This window comes from Kogia breviceps, chromosome 19, assembly GCF_026419965.1.
Source record: "Kogia breviceps isolate mKogBre1 chromosome 19, mKogBre1 haplotype 1, whole genome shotgun sequence".
Taxonomy (NCBI): Eukaryota; Metazoa; Chordata; class Mammalia; order Artiodactyla; family Physeteridae; genus Kogia; species Kogia breviceps.
Genome location: NC_081328.1, coordinates 51,675,714 through 51,698,370, shown reverse-complemented (window position 1 = coordinate 51,698,370; position 22,657 = coordinate 51,675,714). Strand labels below are relative to the sequence as shown.

Genomic DNA, 22,657 nt, shown 5'->3' with positions numbered 1-22,657 from the left:
ACTCCCTGCATTGGAAGCGTGGCGTCTTAACCACTGGAAGTCCCTATTGCTTTGTTTAAAACTTTCAAAATGAAGTGAAAAAAAAATAAAATTCTTTAATGTCGTTAGTTCAGTCATGACAGATATGGAAAGGGAATCCACCAAAAGTGATTTGTCTTTCCCGGACAAAGGACTGAAAGCTTCCTATTAAAATGTAAATGAGTGCTCATAAGAATCCCATCTAACAGGGAGATGCTGATAGAGACAAATTTCTCAGGGTGGACGTAACCTGCCATTAATATAAAAGTGTGTATTGCAAACCACAAGAGCAAAGGCAACTGAACCCACATAACCCAACACCGCTGATCACTGGAGTGGTGCAGAGGTAAGGAAGGGAAACCGAGCACAGAAAATTCAAATAGTCACTGACCCTGAAATCAAGGGTTGAAAGAAGAGACTCTGAGAACCGCATACCCTTGTAGAATTCTAACTCCATGTCCCAACAGAGGGAGCTGGACCAAGAGGCAGACCCCAGAATGGGAAATAAGCAGTTGGCAACAAAGCTAGATTTGCAGTGTAGCTGCCTCTCTGCCTCTTCGAGGAAACATGGCGTCAGAGAGTCCGTGTGCAAATAAATTAGCTCCTCAGCACGTGGAGACAATTGTCAACAAAAACTGAATCAAAAAAATTTAAAAAAAATTTTTTTGACTGTTTTGGGTCTTCGCTGCTGCACACGGACTTAGCTGATCTAAGAAAGGAACAGATAATTTTATTCCAGACAATCTAAGGAATATAACCTGGGAGATAGTCTTTCAGAAAGCTCTGAGGACTATTATATATGTTTCTGAGGCAAAGGGTTATACATCAGATGAAGTACTGATAGTTTACACAATCCAGATCTGCACGTACAAAGCGAGTAATGGGTCATCTGTGACTGCTTACAAGATTAAGGAGGAATGTTATCATCTAAGGAGGTCTGGGTAATGCAGATGCATGATACACACTAAAAGGGAGGGAGGAGACACAAACAGGCAGAGAAATATGTTAGATTTGAATTTTTCTTATCTTGACATAAAATGTGAATTTTATTTCATTGCAGTGTAAGAAAATGTCACTTTAAAAATCTCCATAAAGTGAATCACTATCTTGAGATAGGTCTGCGAATGTGTAGGCAGATAGGGTTGAGGACCCGCAGAGGAAGAGAACCAGACATAGCTTTCTCGACATAACAAAGGCATTTTAGGCCTAAGCCATTTTGTGACCTAAGCCTGACCACAACGCTCACCCTTGCAGAATAGGTCTCAGTAGTTAATGATTTTAAGAGGAATAAAGAATGTAAGAACAAACAGCTATTACCAGCCCAGAGAGATACCTTAACCATATCAGAGGCAATATATCAGTTACAAAGATTAGCAGTTCTGTTTTGAAGGTAAAGATTAGCCTAAAGCACGTTCTTGAGCTGTTTTGCAAGATCCAAACCCCCTTAAGCCATCCACCACCAGACGAACTGGAACCTAAGGAACGATGATACGAATTTTGCTGACCATCATGAGTTCAATCAACTAGAGCCTGGACTCTGTCGACCCAGTTCTATGCTGAATTCTCCTCTGCTCAAGCCCCTTCATGAACACGCATGCACTCTCAGCTTAAAAGTTTCCCAGTTTTGCTGTTCGGAGAGACACCGCTTTGGGAAAGGTCCCCAGTGAGCTCCTTACTTGCTGCAAGTAACAAATCCTTCCTTCTCCCACACTTTGGCTTGGTTGTGTCTTTTTTTAGACACCCTCTCAAGAGGCAAACCCAGTTTTCAAGTAACAAATGTACTTTCCAATGACACTGGAGCAACTCCAAATATTAAAAACATACCAATCCAAAATGTAATTACGGTGAGAATAAGGTGTCTTTGAAAATTATTATGTTGATTTAAAATGTTACAGGGCTTCCCTGGTGGCGCAGTGGTTGAGAGTCTGCCCGCCGATGCAGGGGACGCGGGTTCGAGCCCTGGTCCGGGAAGTTCCCACAAGCCGTGGAGCAGCGAGACCTGTGCGCCACAGCTACTGGGCCTGCTGTGCTCTAGAGCCCGCGAGCCACAACTACGGAAGCCCGCGTGCCTAGAGCCCGTGCTCCGCAACGAGAGAAGCCACGGCAGTGAGAGGCCCGCGCACCACAACGAAGAGGAGCCCCCGCTCGCCACAACTAGAGAAAGCCTGCGCGCAGCAACAAAGACCCAACGCAGCCAAAAATAAATAAATTTAATTAATTAATTAATTTAAAAAAGAAAAAAAGTAAAGGGATGGAGAAAGTTAAGTTATACCACGTTAGCACTGATCTAAAGAAAGCTGGAGTAGCTATATTAATTTCAAACAAAGAAGATTTCAGAACAAAGAAAACTGTCAGTAATAAAGGAAGGCACTTCAAAACGATAAAGAAGTGGGTTCTCCAAGAAATGTGTATGCACCTAAAACAGTGTCAAAATACTTGAGGCCCAAACTGATAGAACTGAAAGGAGAAAAAGACGAACCCACAATTATAGTAGGAGGTTTCAAAACCTTCTGTCAGTAACTGATAGACCTAGCATGCAGAAAAGCAATAAGGATATAGTTGACTTGAAAAGCACTGTCAATCAACTTGATCTAATTGATATATTTTTTTAAACATCTTTATTGGAGTATAATTGCTTTACAATGGTGTGTTAGTTTCTGCTTTATAAGAAAGTGAATCAGCTATACATATACATATATCCCCATATCTCCTCCCTCTTGCTTCTCCCTCCCACCCTCCCTATCCCACCCCTCTAGGTGGTCACAAAGCACCAAGCTGATCTCCCTGTGCTATGCGGCTGCTTCCCACTAGCTAGCTATTTTACATTTGGTAGCATATATTAGTCCGTGCCACTCTCTCACTTTGTCCCAGCTTACCCTTCCCCCTCCCCGTGTCCTCAAGTCCGATCTGATTGATATTTATGGAATACTCCATCCAACAACAAAATACATATTCTTCTCAAGATCACCTGGAATATTCAGCAAGATAGATCATAAAACACACCTTAACACCTTTAAAAGAAATCATAAAGTTTGAAATTCTAAATTAATAGTATTAGTTATTTGAACATAAATAGCCCTAGAATAAAGAAAATCAATTTATCATCCTATCACATTTTAATGGACACAGTCCCTAAAGAATATCTATTTTTCTTTACTTATATTGTTTGCTCAACAATACACTTTCTGATATCCTCTGCCTGGCTAACACCTACTTATGCTTAATCCAAACTTAAAGATTAAAAACTTTAACATGATACAATAAAAGCATAAACAAAGTTAATCATTAGAAAACAATCCACAGAAAATAATGAAATATTTATGACATAAAAGATTAATGTCCTTAATATATATAAAGAGATTTTAAAATCAATATAAAAAGATGAGCACATTTATTCTTGACTCTTAATCCATTCTCTACACAACAGCCAGAGTAGTATCTTTAAAACGCAAATCTGGCCATGTCACTCCCCTATTTAAAGTCCTTCCATGGTTTGAATTGCTTAGAATAAAGTCCAAAACCTGGCCCACAGCTCTGGTCCTTACCTCTCTAGACTTGTCTCCCATCATTTTTCTCCTCTCCCTTTCTGGACTCCAGCCAGACTGGCTTTTTCTTTTTCAGCTCCTGACCACCGTGAAGTTTTTTCACATGCTGAAACACCACTTCCTTCGCCTGACCGATGCCCACTCTTCCTCTAGGTCTCAGCTTAAGCATCATTTCTCAGGGAAGCTTCCATCATCAACTCCAGATCAGTTCAGATCCTCCATTATGCGCTCTTCATAAGCCTTGAGCAAACAGATGAAATCATGTTTATGAAGCTTCGGCGCTCAGAACCAGACCCCGAGAAGTGGTGACCCTTCCCAGGAATGTAAAGTTCAGGGCAAAGCAGCTGTTGGCTTCTGGAACCTTCTTAACTACAGTAGTCATGGATGGTGAGGAAACTCAGGGAAAAGTTATGATGAGAGTTGCTTTTAAGCTGTTGACCCTTAAATTTTTTTTGAATAGACAACTTTGAAAACATAATGAAATCTACGAGACTTCTCTCCATAAAAACCCACATAAGCAAAAGTTTTCATGACATTGTTCCATCAAACAATGTTTCACAGTTCACCTAAAGTCCATCTATTCACCTCAGGTTAAGAACCCCAACCATAGGACTACTGAGAATCTCATACATACAAACACAGTTTCCCTGGCTTTGTTCGTTTAATTAATACTTATTGAGTATCTATAGTATAGAGATTCCAGTAAGACTAACACCTGGTAAGTGAAACTTGTCTTACAGTTTAAAAAGAAAGTAAGATGTTCACATAATTGTCTCATTTACTCCTCACAAAAACCCGATGAGGTAGGCACACATAGCTCTACCTATTTTACAGATGAGAAAATGTTAGCAACCCCAGAGAACTTAAGTGATTTGGTTAAAGCTACCCAGCCAGAAAAGGAATTGAAGCCCAGAAGTAAAGTGCACCCTTTTAAACTTAGGCCTGGCCCTTTCCCTCCGTATTAATATTGACTCTAGAGGCCAGTGGCGACAGGACTGGTGTCTAATGAGGTAGCTGCCTGCTGAATGCCAAGGTCATCATATTAGGAAACCCTCTGAGACCACAGTCTCAGCTCCAGTTCCCATGGTGGTCCTCTTCATGCCCACCTTTCCCGGTGGTAATGCAACTCTGCACTCTGCAAATTGGTGGTCGCAGCAGCAGGACTCGCCTGGTGTTTGGGGGGAGATAGACAGAGCTCCCGTCCCCTTACCCAGAGAGCACGATGGCTAACGTTTTTTGAGTTCCTAATATACGTCAGGCACCGTACTAAGCTCTGTACATAAATAAACTCATTAAATCCTCAGAACAACGCCATGGTGTAGGTACTATTATTAATTCCATTTTGTGGACACTTAGGAGAGGTTAAGTAACTTGCCCAAGGTTACACAACTTATAATTTTCAGAGCCATGATTTGAACTCTGGAGCCTGTGCTCTTAACCAAACCACCCTTCTGCCTTTCCTAAGACAATTGTTCTTAACTTGGGGGGGGGGACGGACATATGCATTCTAGAGAGTGTTAATTTAAGCTCTGGACCCTCCCTCTAGGAAAATGCAGTTAAGCAAGGTTTTGAAAAATATTTCAGAAACGTCAGGGACCCCTCTGGGCCATCATCTGTCGACCTCATAGATCCTGGAGGGAACTGTCCAGAGACCAAAAGAGAAGTGGCTCCAGCGCCGCAGGGGCTTTGCCGCTGCAGCTGCGGGAGGAGCGTTGAGCGGCGTGGTGAGACGGGCATATGCTCGGTCACTAAGAATCAGGAACACGGTGAGCTCGCGGGACCGCGATGCCCTGAGAACGCAGCTGGGTCGGTGCGGCTCCGGAATCCGGTAGCTGAATGAGATACGCGCGGGCCACCGGCTAGATTGAAATCTTGCGCCCATCCCGGCATCCTGGAGTCCCGAGACGGGGGACTAGGACAGAAGAACTCTGGTCCCAGGCGCGCAGGGACTGTGTCGCTGTTCCCGGTGCTGAAACGCGCCGCGGTTGCGGAGGGCAGCCGCCGCCTGCTCTCAGGGTACCGCGCCGCAGCGGCCGCGGGAGCTGTCCAGTGCTGAAGCGGCTGCGGCCCGGTGCGCGGGGCTTAGACCCGAGCCGGCTGCACCCCGCAGAGCCCGGACAGAGCTTCTGGGAGCACTGACGCAGAGCGCTTGGAGAGTGGGGGGCAGGGGCTCCAAGCCAGGCATGGATCTGCAGAGATTTGACTCCTACCAGGGGGGAGCTGGCCCTGACTTCCAGGAGCACGTCTTGCATAAGGTAAGGATCTCTAGTCCCCCCCCCCAAATCTCAATCCTGGGAGAGCGCGCCGTCACCAGTTCTCTCCGTTCCCCTCGCTTGGCTTTGGAACTTAAAGAGAAACTAGCCGGTATCTGTGAGCCTGGAGAACGCTTTCTGCGTGATCCTGTTTGCTGCTCAAAACAGATGCTTGAACGCGGGGGAGGGGCCGCCCCCAGAGGTTCAGATGGTCAAGAGCTTTGGTTCATGCATTTAAATCACCCGTGTCCCTTTCTCACTCACTCTTCCTGCCTCTCAACCCTGTGGACCTCGAGCACCTTTGCCCTCCGTAACCCTTGTGGGAGGCTACATTTGTCCTCCCACCCTTACCTCACAAGCTCCGGACCCGGTAAGTCTGGTAGCTGTGGTCAAATGTCTGAATTCCTGGCCAACTTGGCTGAAATTAAACATAGAAATGATCCTCAGCAGAAATAAACTGTTGTTTTCAAACCAGACTCCCTTGCGCCTCCAGAAAGCTGCCCTCCAGCCATGACTCACTCAGAGCCTCCTGAAAGCGTTTGCTTATTTCATTACTTGTACTCACATCCCTTGCTTCCCTCATTCAAGTTTTTTTATACAACTAAGTTATCAGTGACATAACTAGATTATAACTAAATTATCAATAATGTAAATTATCAAAAACATCCTCTTGAAGTGATTGTTGGGGAAAAGAAGCAGCCTCTCTCTAGGCAACACTTATTGATCCAACATCCATCATCCTGAAGCATCAGAACCTTATATTTGCCATAAGAAGTCGTTATTGCACCTCATCTCTTTCTCTGCCCTCCTCATTCAGCCCTTATATTTCCCACTTTGCTAATACCGGTTTACCTATTAGTCCCCTGAAAGGCTGTACATGGTCCTATAAGTGGAGATTTTTTAAAATCAAAGTATCACTCTGAAAATTCCATGAACGTAAGCTTCGAGGTAATTGCAACCACTTTGGTCCCCTATTATACAGTTGACATTTGAGGAAACTCAAATCCGGAGAGGCAAGGTGACTTGTTCAAGAAAACAAGGCCAGGAATTATGATTCAAAGCCTAATATTCCTTTCCCTCTGCAAGTTTGGTCCATAGACCAGCAGCATTGGCATTACCTCAGAGCTTGTTAGAAATGTGAAATCTCAAGCTCCACCCCAGACCTGCTGAACCTGAATCTGTGTTTTAACACGATCCCTAGAAAATAAATATGCACATTAAAGTTTCAGAAACACAGCCGTGTGCCACGCTGGCTATTTCTGACACAAATTGCAGAAAACCAACTACTAAGGGAAGTGGTCTATAGATTTGAATAGCCCAGTGACTTCTCCCTCCAGGTCCCTAAGCCCCTAGGGTATAGAGAAGGGGAAAAGTGTGTAACTTCCCCAGTCAGGAAGTTTAAAAACCACTACAGTTTGAAGCAAACTAGAATAAGATCTATGTTCTTTGAGGTGGCAAATCTAGCCTCCGTAGAAAATGCATGCAAACAAAAGGGAACATAATTATAAATCAATTACAAAAGCCTCCTGGTGACTAGATACATGGGTCTCTCCAAGTTTAAACCATCTTATAAAGATATAAATATTCATTTTTAAAGCTTTAAGATTTGGTGGTCAAAGATTTAAAATTATTGATCAAGTGTGGTCTTTCCCGCCTCAATTACCCACGCGTGAAATGTAGGATGTAGCCCATGAGAACTTTCACCTCCCTTGGGTTTATTGGTTACCAAATTGGAAGAGAGCCTTTTCCTACGAGTTCCAGTACATTTGAAGACAGGTGTCTACTTACCACTAGTAAATACTCAATATCTTCAGCTTGGTTATAAGCATCTTGAGAGCAGAAGATGGCCTTAAAACTTCTGTGATACTCAACAGAGTAGCATATGTGTGTAGCAATTTTCCTTTTCCTATAATACCGGTCACCTCCTCCTAATATTAATTTAATTTTTGTACATGACTTTTTATTATGATACGCTTAGAAACCTTTCTGTAAAGGGGCAAGGTGTCAACGTAATTGTATTTGTTTTATTAATTTATTTTGTTTATTTATTTTTGGCTGTGTTGGGTCTTCGTTGCTGCGCGCCGGCTTTCTCTAGTTGCGGCGAGCGGGGGCTACTCTTCGTTGCGGTGCGCGGGCTTCCCATTGTGGTGGCTTCTCTTGTTGCGGAGCACGGGCTCTAGGCACGCGGGCTTCCGTAGTTGTGGCACGTGGGCTCAGTAGTTGTGGCTCGCGGGCTCTAGAGCGCAGTCTCTGTAGTTGTGGCGCACGGGCTTAGTGGCTCCGCGGCATGTGGGATCTTCCAGGACCAGGGCTCGAACCCGTGTCCCCTGCGTTGGCAGGTGGATTCTTAACCACTGTGCCACCAGGGAAGACCCTGGAGGGGACATTAGTCTTAAGATCAAACATTCCTCATGGGTCATGTATACATTATAATGCTTACTGTATACATTTCACTTGATAAAACTAATTACATCACATTATTTGTGTATGTTCAAATTTTTTAAAATCTTAAAATTAAAATGGCAATGTGATACAACCAGCATATAATATTGCTCCACACAGAGTCTGATGCCTTATTCCTTGTTTTCCTTCTTTCTTTTATCTTCCCACTGAATCAAAGCCTCAAGTTACCTAGATTTCCATCTGATAGGCTGATTAAATTAATTGAAACTCAGATTTGAATTAATGATAGATCAATAATCTTACTATTATCCCCAAACTATAAAAGATCTCCAGTTGAGAGAGTAAAAGACATGATGATTTTCCCTGGCATAAGTCCAGGCGTCCTTCTTAATCCATAAAATGGCAGGCAAGCCCTTCTCCTTCCTCCCATATCTATTGAGTAAACCTGCTAGCGTTGGAGGGTCTCCTGCAGAGGCGGGGGGTGGCCAAGGCTCACTGTGAGGTCAAGGACACTGGAAGCAGAAGTGCTGGACATATTTGTATTATTTTTAAATTTGCTGTGTAATAGAGTCCGGGGAATCCTGTTGATTAATTAGAACATATTGACCATGGGAGGCAGGGCTCCCCTCCAACATTAGTTGCTAGGAAGGATTTTTTAAATAAACATTTTATTGAAGTATAACAAACACAAGAAAAGCCCAAATCATATGTGTATACCCTGATGGGGTATAACCTGATGGGTTATCTCAAAGAGAGCAGCTCCGTGCAACCACTATCAAAATAAAGGCAGACCCTTACCAGCTTCCCAGAAACCACACCCCCCACACACTTCCTATTCTCCTCCCCAGAGGTCACCTTTATAGAGGGGCAAGTGTCATTTAATGTTTTGACAGGGCTACCAGATTTTATGTAGAGTAGTCTTAGAAACCTGCCAGAAAAGAGATATTGCTGTATCATGGAAAGAAACCCCAGGCTTGGATTCAGACCTTGATGTGACTTTGAATGGCATCTGTGAGCCTTTCTTTTCTTATCTATAAAATAGGAATAATAGGGCTTCCCTGGTGGTGAAGTGGTTGAGAATCCGCCTGCGGATGCAGGGGACACGGGTTCGTGCCCCGGTCTGGGAAGATCCCACGTGCCGCGGAGCGGCTGGGCCCGTGGGCCGTGGCCGCTGAGCCTGCACGTCCGGAGCCTGTGCTCTGCAACGGGAGAGGCCACAGCAGTGAGAGGCCCGCGTACCACAAAAAAAAAAAAAAAAGGAATAATAATACCTGACTTATTGGGGTTTTTTGAGTGAAAATGTTAGATAACATAATGTAATTTCTTTCTTTCTTTCTTTTTCTTTCTTTCTTGGGTGTATAAGAAACATTCAACAAATGGTTGTTATTAGGACACACCTCTTGAGCTCCAGAACAAATTCAATAGGTGTCACTTTGGGTCTCACCTAAAATAATGAAGCTTTGTGAGAAGAGCAGCAACTTCATATGCAGAAACACACACATATCTCACAGGCCCAATCCCAAGGGATTAAGCTCACACACCCACCTACACTAAAATCATGACTAACGTGAACCTTGCAACCCTGGTCTCCTAAGTTGAATAGCTCTTTTCTCTGGGAGGTGAGGTATGGGGTGCAGTGAGACCTCGCATTAAAATTCACTTATCTGAAAAACATACACCAAGTATCATCAGCCTTGGATGGCACTTGCACTTGAGCTCATTCCGAGAGGTGGAGGCTGACCCAGATGGGCCTGAGTAACTCTTAGAATATTCTTTGAGTGTGGGCTGGAAGCTGGGAACTGCCTGGAAACACTGAGTGCGTCCATGACATGCTGGGAGTTTTTAAATAGAGTTGCTGATGTTCTCACAAATCTGAATATTTGATGCAACTAAATAATTTAAAACATGTGAACATCCTTGCTGCTCTTTCCCTGAGAGAACTCCCAGCCCTCTTTTGCTGCCAGTACAATTTCATGAGCCATCAAAGGCAATGATGTGAGTTAGGGGCTCAGAAACACTCCGTGGTGGGTTCTTGCTGTGTCAGGTCCTGACTGTGAATTCTGAGCAAATGAAGTACAGAATGGGGGCAGCTTTTGCCCCAGATGCTAGTGAGTCAGGACAAAGTGAGTTCAATAGCTCACTTCCTGGACTTCCCTGGCGGTCCAGTGGTTAAGACTTGGCGCTTTCACTGCAGGGGGCACAGGTGCAATCCCTGGTCAGGGAACTAAGATCCCGCAGGCCAGGTGGTGCAGGGCCCCCGCCCCCACCAAAAAAAAAAAAAAAGAGCTCACTTCCTAACTCATCCTCACCCATGCTGTGATGAACACCCACATGCCAGTCTTGTTCCAGGAGGAGCAAATAATTACTAAGTTAAAGTCAGTCTCTTTGATCGAATCTCAGAAAAAACAGCAACCAGGGGGCCATGAAGGCATGGACTGTCCATCCGTTCCTCCAGGGCTTGGGCTTCACTGGAAAAAAAATGGAATCATTAGAGAGACAAGGATGAAAGTTCTCTGTCCTACAAGGATTCCCATGTCCTCTAACGCTGCTCCAACAGCTCTCCTAGATGAGTGGGAAAGGTAAGCAGGTCACCTCCACTCTTCTCCCACCTCTCCTGTGCTTGTCTTTCATGTCCCTCGTCTATGGCTCATCTTTTATGTCTACCTCTTTCAACAGTCCACGTGCGTCATCTAGTCATTCAGCAAACACGTACTGAGCGTTTTCAAAGGGTAAGAAACCATGCTGAACGTTATAAAGAACACACACACATATACACACACACGCACACCCCAAAAAGGTAGTTCCCACCTTCAATAAGCTCATGGCCTGTAAAACATGCACGTGAATTGCTATAATACTGTACAGAGTCTCAGATGGGCCCTGATAAAGGTACAGGAAGATATAGTGAGATAACTCAGAAAGAAATGGTCACTTCTGACCTCAATTTGAGGCCTCTCTCTCATGGCCTCTGCTTGAGAATTAATATCTAAAAAAGGCAGCGTTCCATATACCAGCCAGCCTCCTTCCCACAAGGCTGCCACCCACTGATCCTAGAGAAGGGTACGAGTTCGCCTGCCTCAACTAAAAGGTCCCTCATGCTGCAAGGAAGAGAGAAGATCCCACGTGCCACAACTAAGACCGGGCGCAGCCAAATAATTCAATAAATATTTTAAAGAAAACGATGTTAATGAAACACAAATTTGTGGTCAAAGAATCCGATTCCACAGAAAATCCATGTCCTGCAGGTGAAGAGATTTTCGTCTCAAAGTGAGTTCATCATACTTCAATATCGTAACACCTCAGTAAAGTGGTTTCTTTTCTAAAAAGAGAAAAAGAGAGAGAAAAGAAGAAGAAGAGGAGGAGGGGAGGAGGAGATGGGGAAGGAAGAAAATATATACAAGGAAAGTGTGAGAAGACTAGATCCAGTTCTTGCCAGATTTCTATCTTCAGCTCAGGAACAAGCAAGAAAGCCAAGAAAGGTTAGCTGCTCCACTCCCTGTAGCATATTTCCATTTGCTTGTTTTCCTCTCTTGCCCACTCTGGAGACTTTTGGATAAACAAATGTGTATGCTACGTCATTAACAATCTCTGACCGTCTGGGACTCCTTTGGCTAATTCGTCAGTGCCGCCCAGATCCCAGCCAGCCAGCTGGCATGGGGAGTGATGCTGGCTGGTTCTCCTGCATAACCTTAGCAGGAAATGACCCTGACTCTGTCCAATGTCTCAAAGGCATTTTCCAAACTCTCAGGCTTCCCTCTCCAAGCACTCTTCCCTCTAATTTAGAATTCCTGGGACCCTTTGTGAAGAAACTTCTGAAACTCAATAGTGTTGCTATGCTAATGTTTCTCTTGAGGTGTTCTGGGAAAGGGCTATGCCTTCCTTCATCTTCAGGACAGGAAATCCAGCTTTGCTGGAAGTAAACAGCCAGAGGTGAGCGCCAGGCTAGGAAATTGTGGGACTGGACATTTGAAGTGGCTCTAAGTTTATCCCAGCATGCTCCTTGTTTCTCTCCTCCTCTCTCATGCAAGAGAAACAATCCTTGGAGATTCCAGGTGAGAATGGAGATCACAGCTCCTTTGCTACCTAGCAGAGAGCTCAGGCAATGTACCTCCCCAGATGGAACAGCCCTGGACCATCCTCCCATCTGCCAAGCGGCGGAGATTTTCTGGAGACAAATGAGAGAACTCCAAGACAGCAGCAGACAACAGATCTGGAAATCTTAATCCCTGACTGCACCCCTCAAAACCTCCCCGACCTCACGCGCTCCCCAAGTTAGCAAGGCCCTAAGCAGTGCAGTGAAAATAATATAGCTGTTGAAACAAGCAGAACTCAAAATTCCCCCAGCAAATGATTCTTATTTCCCTGACCTCGATGCCAGAGTCTTCTCCCTCCCTTCTTATTTGCATTTCTGTTTATTAGCCGACAGTTTTTACCCATCGACATAAGGGTGTATTTTTAATAATTTGTGCTTATGTAAATGCTATAGGTGTGCTTTCAGGTGTCTTGAACCAAGTTGTGTTTAAGCGCACACACACACACACACACACACACACACACACACACACACACACACACACCCCTATACCTCTCACAAGGTATAGGCAGGGCCAGTGACGAGGTGTTCTTATTCTTTGTCTCTTCTTTTGTTGTTACGAGCCTTTTAAAGGCAAAGCAAGAATTTTCCCTCTTTTTCTTCCCTCCTTGAGTTTTGCATCCACACCACCGCTGGTAACTCTGCTTTTTACAAAGCGGCTCTGCCCTCTGTCAGAGCGATACCCCCAGGGGACAGTCAGGAATTGGCAACTACTTCTTCCAGCCCCTCCCAACTTCACATGGAGAAGCCACTTAACCTGTGCGCGGGAATGCAGCTGCTGGTACGGGCTCAGCACAGAAGAGGCAGAGACCCCCTCCAGCTCCGCAGGACCCTCCTCCCTCTGTGGGAGCGGTTCCGAACCTGCTCTTTGCCTACATTCTTCCCTCTTCTCTGGTCCCCTTCCCAGGTTTCAGTAGGCTATGAACTAAGTATTAAAATCATCTGCACTATAGTCTAGAGAGGCCCAGTAAGACTAACAATTGTTAATAATAAATGATAAAAAATAAAGACAAATGGTTCATTTGTGGAGCATTATAGTTTATGGGTTTTACAAAAAACTGTAATAAATGCTATGACACTTTACTCTTACCCCATGCTTTTCCCAGTAGATGTTATTATTAATTCCATGTTATCAATAAAGAAATGAAAGTCAGATGGAAAAAAAAACAGTTACTTGCTTGAGGTTCACAGCCTGTAGTAGGCATTATGGGAATTCAAACAATAACAGCAGAGCCTTACATAGCGTGTATGTGTCAGGCACTGTGCTAAGCACTTTATATGCTTCAGTCCTACAACAACCCTATTTTTTTTTAAATAAATGTATGTATGTATTTATTTATTTTTGGCTGCGTTGGGTCTTCGTTGCTGCGCGCGGGCTTTCTCTAGTTGCGGGGAGCGGGGGCTACTCTTTGTTGCGGTGCGTGGGCTTCTCATCACGGTGGCTTCTCTTGTTGCGAAGCACAGGCTCTAGGCTCACAGGCTTCAGTAGTTGTGGCGCGCGGGCTCAGTAGTTGTGGAGCATGAGCTTAGTTGCTCCGTGGCATGTGGGATCTTCCCGGACCAGGGATCGAAACTGTGTCCCCTGCATTGGCAGGCGGGTTCTTAACCACTGAGCCACCAGGGAAGTCCCAACAACCCTATTTTAATCTCATTTTCCAGATGAGTAGACTGAGGCACATAGACATTAAGAAACTTACCTAAGGTCACCCAGCTAATAAGTGGCAGAGCCCAGATTCAAACCCCAGCAAGCTGGAAATGCAAAGAGGTAGAGTCAGGAGAGGGCAAAGGGTTTCTCCAAGGGGCTCACAGATTGTCATCACTTTAGGGTGTCCCCAGCTCCGCAGGATCAGAGATGAGTTTTGTTCACTCACTCAAGGGTGGATCCATCTCAAAAAAGCATTAAAAATAAAAGCCAAAAAATGCAAAATAAAACAAAAAAGATTGGAACCATATCTCCAGGCAGGCTTGTGTGAATCAAACTCACAAAACTGAGGAATTGTCCCAGATGCCAAGCCACATTATAATCAGGGGATGGTTTGCTAAGCATGAAATTTAGGAAAAAAAAAAAGAGAGAGAGAGAGAGACTTGGAGAACTCAGATGTTTAAAGATATCAGGCTGATATGGTTTGACGGCTGGCTACACTACAAGGCCAGCCTCAATCTACAACCCGTCTGCCCCTCCGACCCTCGGGTCCTCTCCACACTGACCTCTGCCTCCCTTGACTGTGTTTAACTGTGACTTAGGGCAGGTGAGCATTCTATTCTCCCCAGATATCCAGTTTCCAACACTCCTATAGGGACCACTTGCCTTTGAGTTTGAGAATGCCCTGGACTTGACCTGGTGATGGGGAGAGAGGAAGGTGTGGGGGAAGGCTGCTTCCCCAGCTGTTATCCCACCAATGTGCCTCCATCTCGCTCAGGGCCCACGTCAGGGCCTTAGGGATGTGGGTTTCAGGGGAGAGATCACGAAAGAGAAAAAAGGTGATTGCAGTCATTTCCTTATATCCCTCCACTGCCCCATCCCACGTGCTCCCCTTGAAACTGGATATTTCTGGTTGAGAGTCTTGGGAATCAGCAAACGTCTGCCGGGTGCCACGTGTCCCTGAGGGTCCCGGCACAAGACCCATTCCCCACCCCAAGGAGCTGAGTCTGGCAGGCTGGGTGGCTTATCTGGCTGGCACAGAGGACTCAGGCCACATCTGACCGTAGCCCATGTTGACACATGGACGTCAGTGCCCATGAAGACTTCTCAAAAGTCAGAGACCTCTCGTCTCACATGGTGGGAAGCAGGGGACCAGGTCAAATACCTGCAGCTCTCTCAGGCTGCCAAGTTCTGGATCCTGATTCAGTCACTGATCAGAAAGGCTGTAAACTCCACAGCTCCAGGAAAGGGCCCCACCTCTGAAGGCCAGAATGGCTCTGGGCACCCAAGACAGGGATCCCTTCAAGTCCACGTCCAGAAGAGGGAGGGGTTTGTTCTGCGAAGTGCCCAGAGCAAAGATCCGTGGTCCAAGCATGGCAGAGTCAGATTCAGAGAAACAAAGCTGGTACCCCTCCCTCAGTGTCTCTAAAGATCTGAGCCAAAAAAACATCTAAACTCAAAAATGCCAGGGCCCTTTTTTGATTTGGATTATTTTATTTATTTTTCTTGTCTGATTGTTCTGGCCGCAACTTACAGTACTGTGTTGGATGAAAGTGACACAAGTGGCAAAAAAAAAAAAAAAAAAAAGGCCAGGGCCCTGACCCCTTGGGATGACAAGGTGATGCATGCAGAGAGGCTTTGGAAAGATAGCAGTGAGGGGCCAGGTGAGCTCTGGGGTCATGCCCTCCAAGACCTTTACTCTGCCCTCCTGTCCACTTTCTTCTCATCTGCACCCTGCTCTGTTCACCCCTGTCCTGTCCACCATCTATCCCGCCCACTCCCTGCCCTGTCTGCCACCTGCTCCATCTACCACTTGCCCTTTTCACTGATTTTCTTAGAGCAGGAGGCAGCTCCTTAGCAATAAAAGAGAACTGGGCTCAGGGTGTTGTCCTGGCTCTGCATCGGCTGACTGACCTTCCCTGGTCATTCCACTCAAAAGCCCTTTGCAGTCTGCAGAGCAGTTGCACTTAAGTTGTCACATTTGATTTCCACAGCACGGGGCATAAGCAGCACAGACATTATTACTGCCTGTGAAAGGGCAGCTCTGGGGCCAGGACCCTTTAGATTGCCAGTGACAAAAACAACTCAAACCATCTTAAGCCAAAAAGAGAATGCGCTGGCAAGCCTGGGGAGGCCGCTGACATCCGGCTCGGTTGGATGTGGGGACTCAGACGATGGCACCAGCAGCCTCGCTCTCTCCGTCCCTCAACATTCTTCCCTCTGGTTCAGCTTTAATTACAGCCTCCTCCTGGGGTCACATGGTTGCCAGCAGCTCCAAGGTCACATCCTCACAGCTTCCTGTTTCAGCTAAAGTCCTAGATCTCATGCTCATTGGGATGAGATAGGTCACATGTCCACCCCGAAGGTGGAGTCGGTTCTGCCCATTCCCTATCAATGGAGAGTGGAAGAGAGCAATTTCCAAGGAAAATGGGAGTGATGTAAGCTGTGCGCTCGTCATGCAATGACGGATGTCCCTATGGTAATCCCAGAGGAGGTTGGGTAACAGTGTCTTTTAAATGTTTTAGTGAGAAGTGATTGAAGAAGAAATGAACTGAACTTGTCACTCCCCCATCTAAATTGGGCTAGTTGTGTCCCACTCATGGTGTCACTTAAGACAGGCTAATCCAACTTAGTTCCTTAGTAACCGGACTCAGGAAATGAACTGATGTCACCCTATAAAGGGATTGGTTCGCTGCAGCTGAGGAGCCAGACCTCACCCTGCGGGCGGGAGTAGATTTTCCTATGGAGGAAGATGACCCAACTTTCAACTTTCAGTCACCCAGGGAGGAGGCTGATTGCGGTGGGGGGGGGGGAGGCGGGGATGAGGATACAAGAGGTGAAGCTCAGGCTAGAATGAAGGAAAGTTCTTCCTCCTCAATCTGGGATCAGAATCAGGTGATGTGAAGATGCCTGGATTGGACTCAGGAAGGCAGATGAGAAGTGAGACAGAAGCCTGACAAACAAGGCAAGTGTCATGAGGGTGCAACCTGGGCCCAACATTTGGAAGGGCTCCGTGATTGTTTTAATACTCTGCAGTCACCATCTTGAGAGTATTAATTTTTGTACAAGGAGCCCCATGTTTTTATTTTGTGCTGAGACTCACAAATTACGTAACCATTCCTACTGTCAAATGGGAAGCCCTGGAGGGTCTGAGCGCAGGTGTCAGCAGTAGTCCTGAGCCATTCTTTGGGGCGTATCTCCTTTCTTTTGGCCTCACCCCACTCCTGGCTCCAGATGAGCTGTAAGGAGCTAGACAAGGGCTATCTTACGCTCCGGGCAGAATGGCTGAGCTGTACCCCTCCTTAGGGCCATCACTGTGTCAGCAGCGGTGGTCTCTGGCAAAGAATGGAAGGTAGTAGGGCTTCCCTGGTGGCGCAGTGGTTGAGAGTCCGCCTGCCGATGCAGGGGACACGGGTTCGTGCCCCGGTCCGGGAGGATCCCACATGCCGCGTAGCGGCTGGGCCCGTGAGCTGAAAAAAAAAAAAAGAATGGAAGGTAGGCCTGGTGCAGTGAGCCCCTGCTAATTGGGGCTTAGGAGCAACATTATCCCCTGGGGATTTGCCTCCATCAGAACCCCACTGCGACTGTCATACAGAGTGAAGTAAGTCAGGAAGAGAAAAACAAATATCATATATTAATGCATATATGTGGAACCTAGAAAAATGGTACAGATGAACCAGTTTGCAGGGCGGAAATAGGGACACAGACGTAGAGAACAAACATGCGGACACCAAGGGGGGAAGGTGGCGGCGGGGTGGGTCGGGGGGTGGTGGGGTGACTTGGGAGATTGGGACTGACATGTGTACACTAATATGTGTAAAATAGATGACTGATATGAACCTGCTGTATAAAAAATAAATTAAATTTAATTTAAAAAAAACTAAACCCATGGCTGGGACTTCCCTGGCCGGTCCAGTGGTTAAGACTCCGAGCTTCCACTGTGGGGGGCACAGGTTCGATCCCTGGTCAAGAAACTAAGATCCCACATGCCACACAGCACAGCCAAAAAATAAACATTAAAAAAAAACAACAACTGCGATAGATAAACGACAAGGACCTACTGTATAGCACAGTGAACTGTATTCAATATCTTGTAATAACCTATAATGGAAAAGAGTCTGAAAAAGAATATATATATATATAACTGAATCACACCTGAAATTAACACAACACTGTAACTCAACTATACTTCAATAAAAATTTCAAAATTAAAAAAAACTTTAAAAATCAACTGCAAGAGAACCACCCCAGGGAAGTAAGCCAAGATTTACTGACACCAAGACAGCTCCAGAGAAGAATCTCCTTCATTTTACCTCCACGCTCACATCTGTTCTCCTGTCGCAGATATTTTTAGGTAAAATACTTCTCTGCTGGTTCTGCTTTCATTTGCCATCCGACAGATACCAGGGTGTTTCCGTGGGAGGACAAGGGTCTCTGGCATTTAGTCCTTCTGCTTTTGTGGTTTATACAAATCTTGCAAAGGCTGTGTGAACTTTTGAAGTGAGTGCATCGTCTGAACTTTGCAGCTCCTTCCAATGACCAGAGGGCTGGCACTGGGCCGTGTGGCTGACACCAAGGGTTGTGACCTGGTGCTTCCTTGTCACAGAAACCCTCCCCATCCTTGACAGAGGGGAGCATTCTGCATGGGGACACCAGGAGGAAGCTCAATGTGTTTTGCTCTCCCAGATCTTTAAAGAGCCCATAGGCACAATTAAGCATTGGCTTGTAGGTTTACTGGGGGAGAAAAGTCGTATTAACACAGGAAGAGTTGCATAGATTTGTTAACTTTGTATGAATGCTGCATAATGTAGACCAGCTATCTGATGGCTTTAGTAATTAACATGAAGGCGCAAGGAGAACGGGCCTAGTGTTGAGATGCGCCCTTAGAGCCGCCTTAGGCAAGCACATTCTTCCTTGGAAGAAAACAAAGACAAACAATGAGTGAACGGCTTCAGTGGATTTGGTGATGTTCCATCTCTTCCCTAAGGTTGTGAACATGAAGTGTTTGCTTCCCTAACCTTTAAAACATATCTGCATCCTATATAAACATACAGGATGCACCAAATATGTTATAACTTAAAATGAAACAATAAATAAACTAATAAGAAACAGGACTGGGGGGCTTCCCCGGTGGCGCAGCGGTTGAGAGTCCGCCTGCCGATGCAGGGGACACGGGTTCGTGCCCCGGTCCGGGAAGATCCCACGTGCCGCGGAGCGGCTGGGCCCGTGAGCCGTGGCCGCTGCGCCTGCGCGTCCGGAGCCTGTGCTCCGCGACGGGAGAGGCCACAACAGTGAGAGGCCCGCGTACCGCAAAAATAAAAAAAAAAAAGAATGCACCTACTTGATAAAATAAAAGGCTAACTACTGTATCATTCCCTCCTGATCTAAAAAATTGTTGATACTTGAAATCAACTGATGTTAGCTGTCTGGCCCTTCCTGCTAAAGGCCATGTAGTTTGAAGATTGCCAACGCAGTATATTTTTCTCCCTCAACTGACTCTCAGAAGGGCTCTGTCCATAGAGAAGAGACTTGTTTGCCAAGGGGGAGGGAGGGTGGGAGAGGGAAAGATTGGGAGTTTGGTGTTAGCAGATGCAAACTATTATATATAGAATGGGTAAAGCACAAGGTCCTACTGTCTAGCACAGGGAACTATATTCAATATCCTGTGATAAACCATAATGGAAAAGAATATTTAAAAAGCATGTATATATATGTGTGTATATATATATATATATATATATATAATAAGTATAACTGAATCACTTTGTTGTACAGCAGAAATCAACTACACTTCAATTGTTTAAAAAGGGCTCTGTCTTCTGAAAACCAGCAATATAAACATAGTGCCCAAAAGGAGACTTATCCAAACCCTCCAACTTTTATAAAGTGGAATCTTTAAATATTAATAATTCAAAAAGCAAAGGAGGGAAACCCAGGAAACTTTAGTCAGGTTGTAAATAATCGGGCACTCAACCAGAACTGAGTGGTTCCATATCTTGGAGTTTGTCTTAACAGAATGTGTTTTCCTGGAAAATGGTAAAAGCCACCCTCACTCAGATCAGCAGAACCTCATCTGGACTTTCTCTCTCTTGCAATAAAGTGCCAGCCCACAGCCCAAAGTCTGCCTTAGCAAAGTCTTTATGAAGCAGCCGGATACAGTTGAGACAACACCTAGATGCCAGTCTATAAACATTACGAAGCGATTTCCCTTCAAACCTCTTGTGCGTGTTTGCCTCTCTTCCCCCACCCTAATTACTTCCCCAGCGCTCTCAGGACTGAACAAATCGGGCTGGATTCAGAGCAGAGTCCTGTAGTCTTGACCCCGAACCTAAAGAACCTAAATGCCTCCCGTGAGGACCACCAGTGAGAAATCTGCTCCATCCAGCTACAGGATGGACTGGACAAATTTCACAAATATCATGGGCTACTCAACTACATCTCTAAAGGACACAAAAAGGTCTCTTTTCAGACAGCCACCCCTCCAGATGGCTGGAATCTGGGATAAAAACATTATATCCAGCGGTATATCTGGTAGACGCCTTTTTAAAGCTTGAATGAGGCAATTGAAGGTGTGAATCACAGTGAATCTGTCTCCTAAGCTGATTTGCCTTTCGTCGGCTCAGCCAGGCGGCCAGGACCTTCCACATCCAGCCCATATCCCCCATCCAGACAAAGTCAGGATTGGGGGCTGGCGGGAGGGAAGTCCAAGAGGGAGAGGATATAGGTATACATAGAGCTGATTCACTTTCTTGTACAGCAGAAACTAACACAACTTTGTGGTGCAGTTATACTCCAATTAAAAAAAAAAAAAGAAGAGGAAGAAGAAGAAACCAGACTCCTCCAGCCAAATCAAACTGAGCTGAATACCAGTCTGTGTTCCTAGATATGTCACAAGTTTCACAACAGTAAATCTTTACTAGCACCTGTGGTAGATTCCAGAGAAGAGGAGTTCCTTACAATCCAACAGAAACTCGTACTGAGCGATTCTGTTTTGTCCGGGCTGCTTAAAAACTCAGCGATAAAGGCACTTTACGCACAACAGTTAAAATGGCGCAGAGACGCCATTCTGAAAGTGACCGTCTGTTATGACTTATTCATAGAGCTCAGTTCACTCTAATTTTGTTCTGCTTTGAACTTTTTCATTTAAAGGTCTCTCTACAGGCACTTCTTGCTCTGTAAATCTTAAAACAGCCTGGGTCAAAAACACTCTTACTCTGACCCACTCAGCTCAAGTGACCAGCCCAAGAATATTTAAGCTTGCTTGGGCTCCATAAACTCCCCCGGGATGCTAAAGCTCTTGAGATTCTAGGGAATCATCTTTCAGGGCGTGGGAGCAGGAACAAAGAGCAGCCCATGCCGAGATGTGACGGCCATCCACTAATGCCACCTCCTCCAGACCACTTGGGATGTCCAGAGCTGTGAGAAGTTGGCGAAACCCCAGGACACACTGATAATGGCCCACTAAACATCCCTATGGCCCCAATGCCTGCTGGGGCACTTGCCTGTGACCCCCAGGCAGAGCTGGTCCTCTCTTCCCAAGTCATGACTCCCTTCCCGGACACTTCCCTCCAGCCCCACACAAAAGAAACCCAAGCAAAGGAATAGACCTGTGTCCTCCAGTCAAGGGGAATCATGGCTCCTCACCGCTCTCATTTCGGGAGGGGAGAAAAAGTCTCTCCACTCCATGCTGCTGGGAAGGGGATCCTGAAATCCCTCTGGTTGCCCAGGTGACCCAGGGGTCCCTTCCTCAGATGATGGACATGGGTGTTCCTGCTCCTGAAAGCTCACCCTGAGTTCCCAAGTCTGAACCATCATGTTACTTATTCATTCGGTCAACATATAAATATTCAAGAACCCACCCTGTACCTGACATTAAACTAGGCACGGGGGATACAGCAGTGAGTAGGACATATTCCCCACGTTTGGGCAGCCTACAGCTTGGTGGAGAGGGGGGAATCAGTAAACCCATGTGCCAATAAACAAGTTAGCTCACAAAGTAGTAAGTGCTACTTTTACTTAGGGCAATGTGACAGAGAGGAGACACAGGTGTAGCAGGGGCCACTGCTGTTAGGGGTGTCTGGGAAGGCCACCCTGGGAGGGAACGTTTGAGCTGAGTTGTGATAATAAAAATAAGCTTTTTTGTTTTGTTTTTGCCACACCACGTGGCTTGTGGGAGCTTAGTTCCCCAACCAGGGATTGAACCCGGGCACCCGGCAGTGAAAGTGCCGAGTCCTAACCACTGGACCACCAGGGAATTCCCTTTTCTCCTTTTCTCCTTTTCTCCCTCTCTCCCTTCCTCCCTCTCTCCCTGCCTTTCTCTCTCTTTGGCAAACCTAACTATTCACATATCCGTTGGAAGACCATTCCAGAAAGAAGGAATAGGAAGTGCCAACGCCCCGAGGAGGGACCACGTATTATCTCGTTAGAGGGGTGGAAGAAAGTCCAGTGTAGGCAGAGCAGGGCAAGTGAGAGGGAGAGTGGCCAGAGAGAGGGTCTTAGGGACAGGCAGGGACCCATGGATCCTGGGGGCCTCCTGGGCTGTGGAAGAAGCCACTGGAAGGTTACGAGCAGGGAGTGATCAGGTCTGTGCTTTAAAAAGATCCCTCTGGCTGCTGGGAGGAGAATGGCCTCAGGAGCAGAGAACAGGAGGGACTCCAGGCCGGGGACTGGACTAGTTTGGTAACCATGGAGATGGCAACCTGGG

At 45.9% G+C, this 22,657-nt stretch overlaps 1 protein-coding gene across 1 annotated transcript in view; it reads left to right on the top strand.

Annotated features, from left to right (window-relative positions):
- Nucleotides 1–5,025: 5,025 nt before the first annotated feature.
- The window catches only part of RAB37 (RAB37, member RAS oncogene family), a 61,664-nt gene continuing 44,032 nt past the window's right edge, over nucleotides 5,026–22,657 (top strand). Inside the window, exon 1 of the mRNA XM_059048584.2 lies at nucleotides 5,026–5,818. Within this exon, the coding sequence (XP_058904567.1) occupies nucleotides 5,747–5,818 (72 nt within the window). The 5' untranslated portion in view covers nucleotides 5,026–5,746. The remainder of the gene's footprint in view (nucleotides 5,819–22,657) is intronic.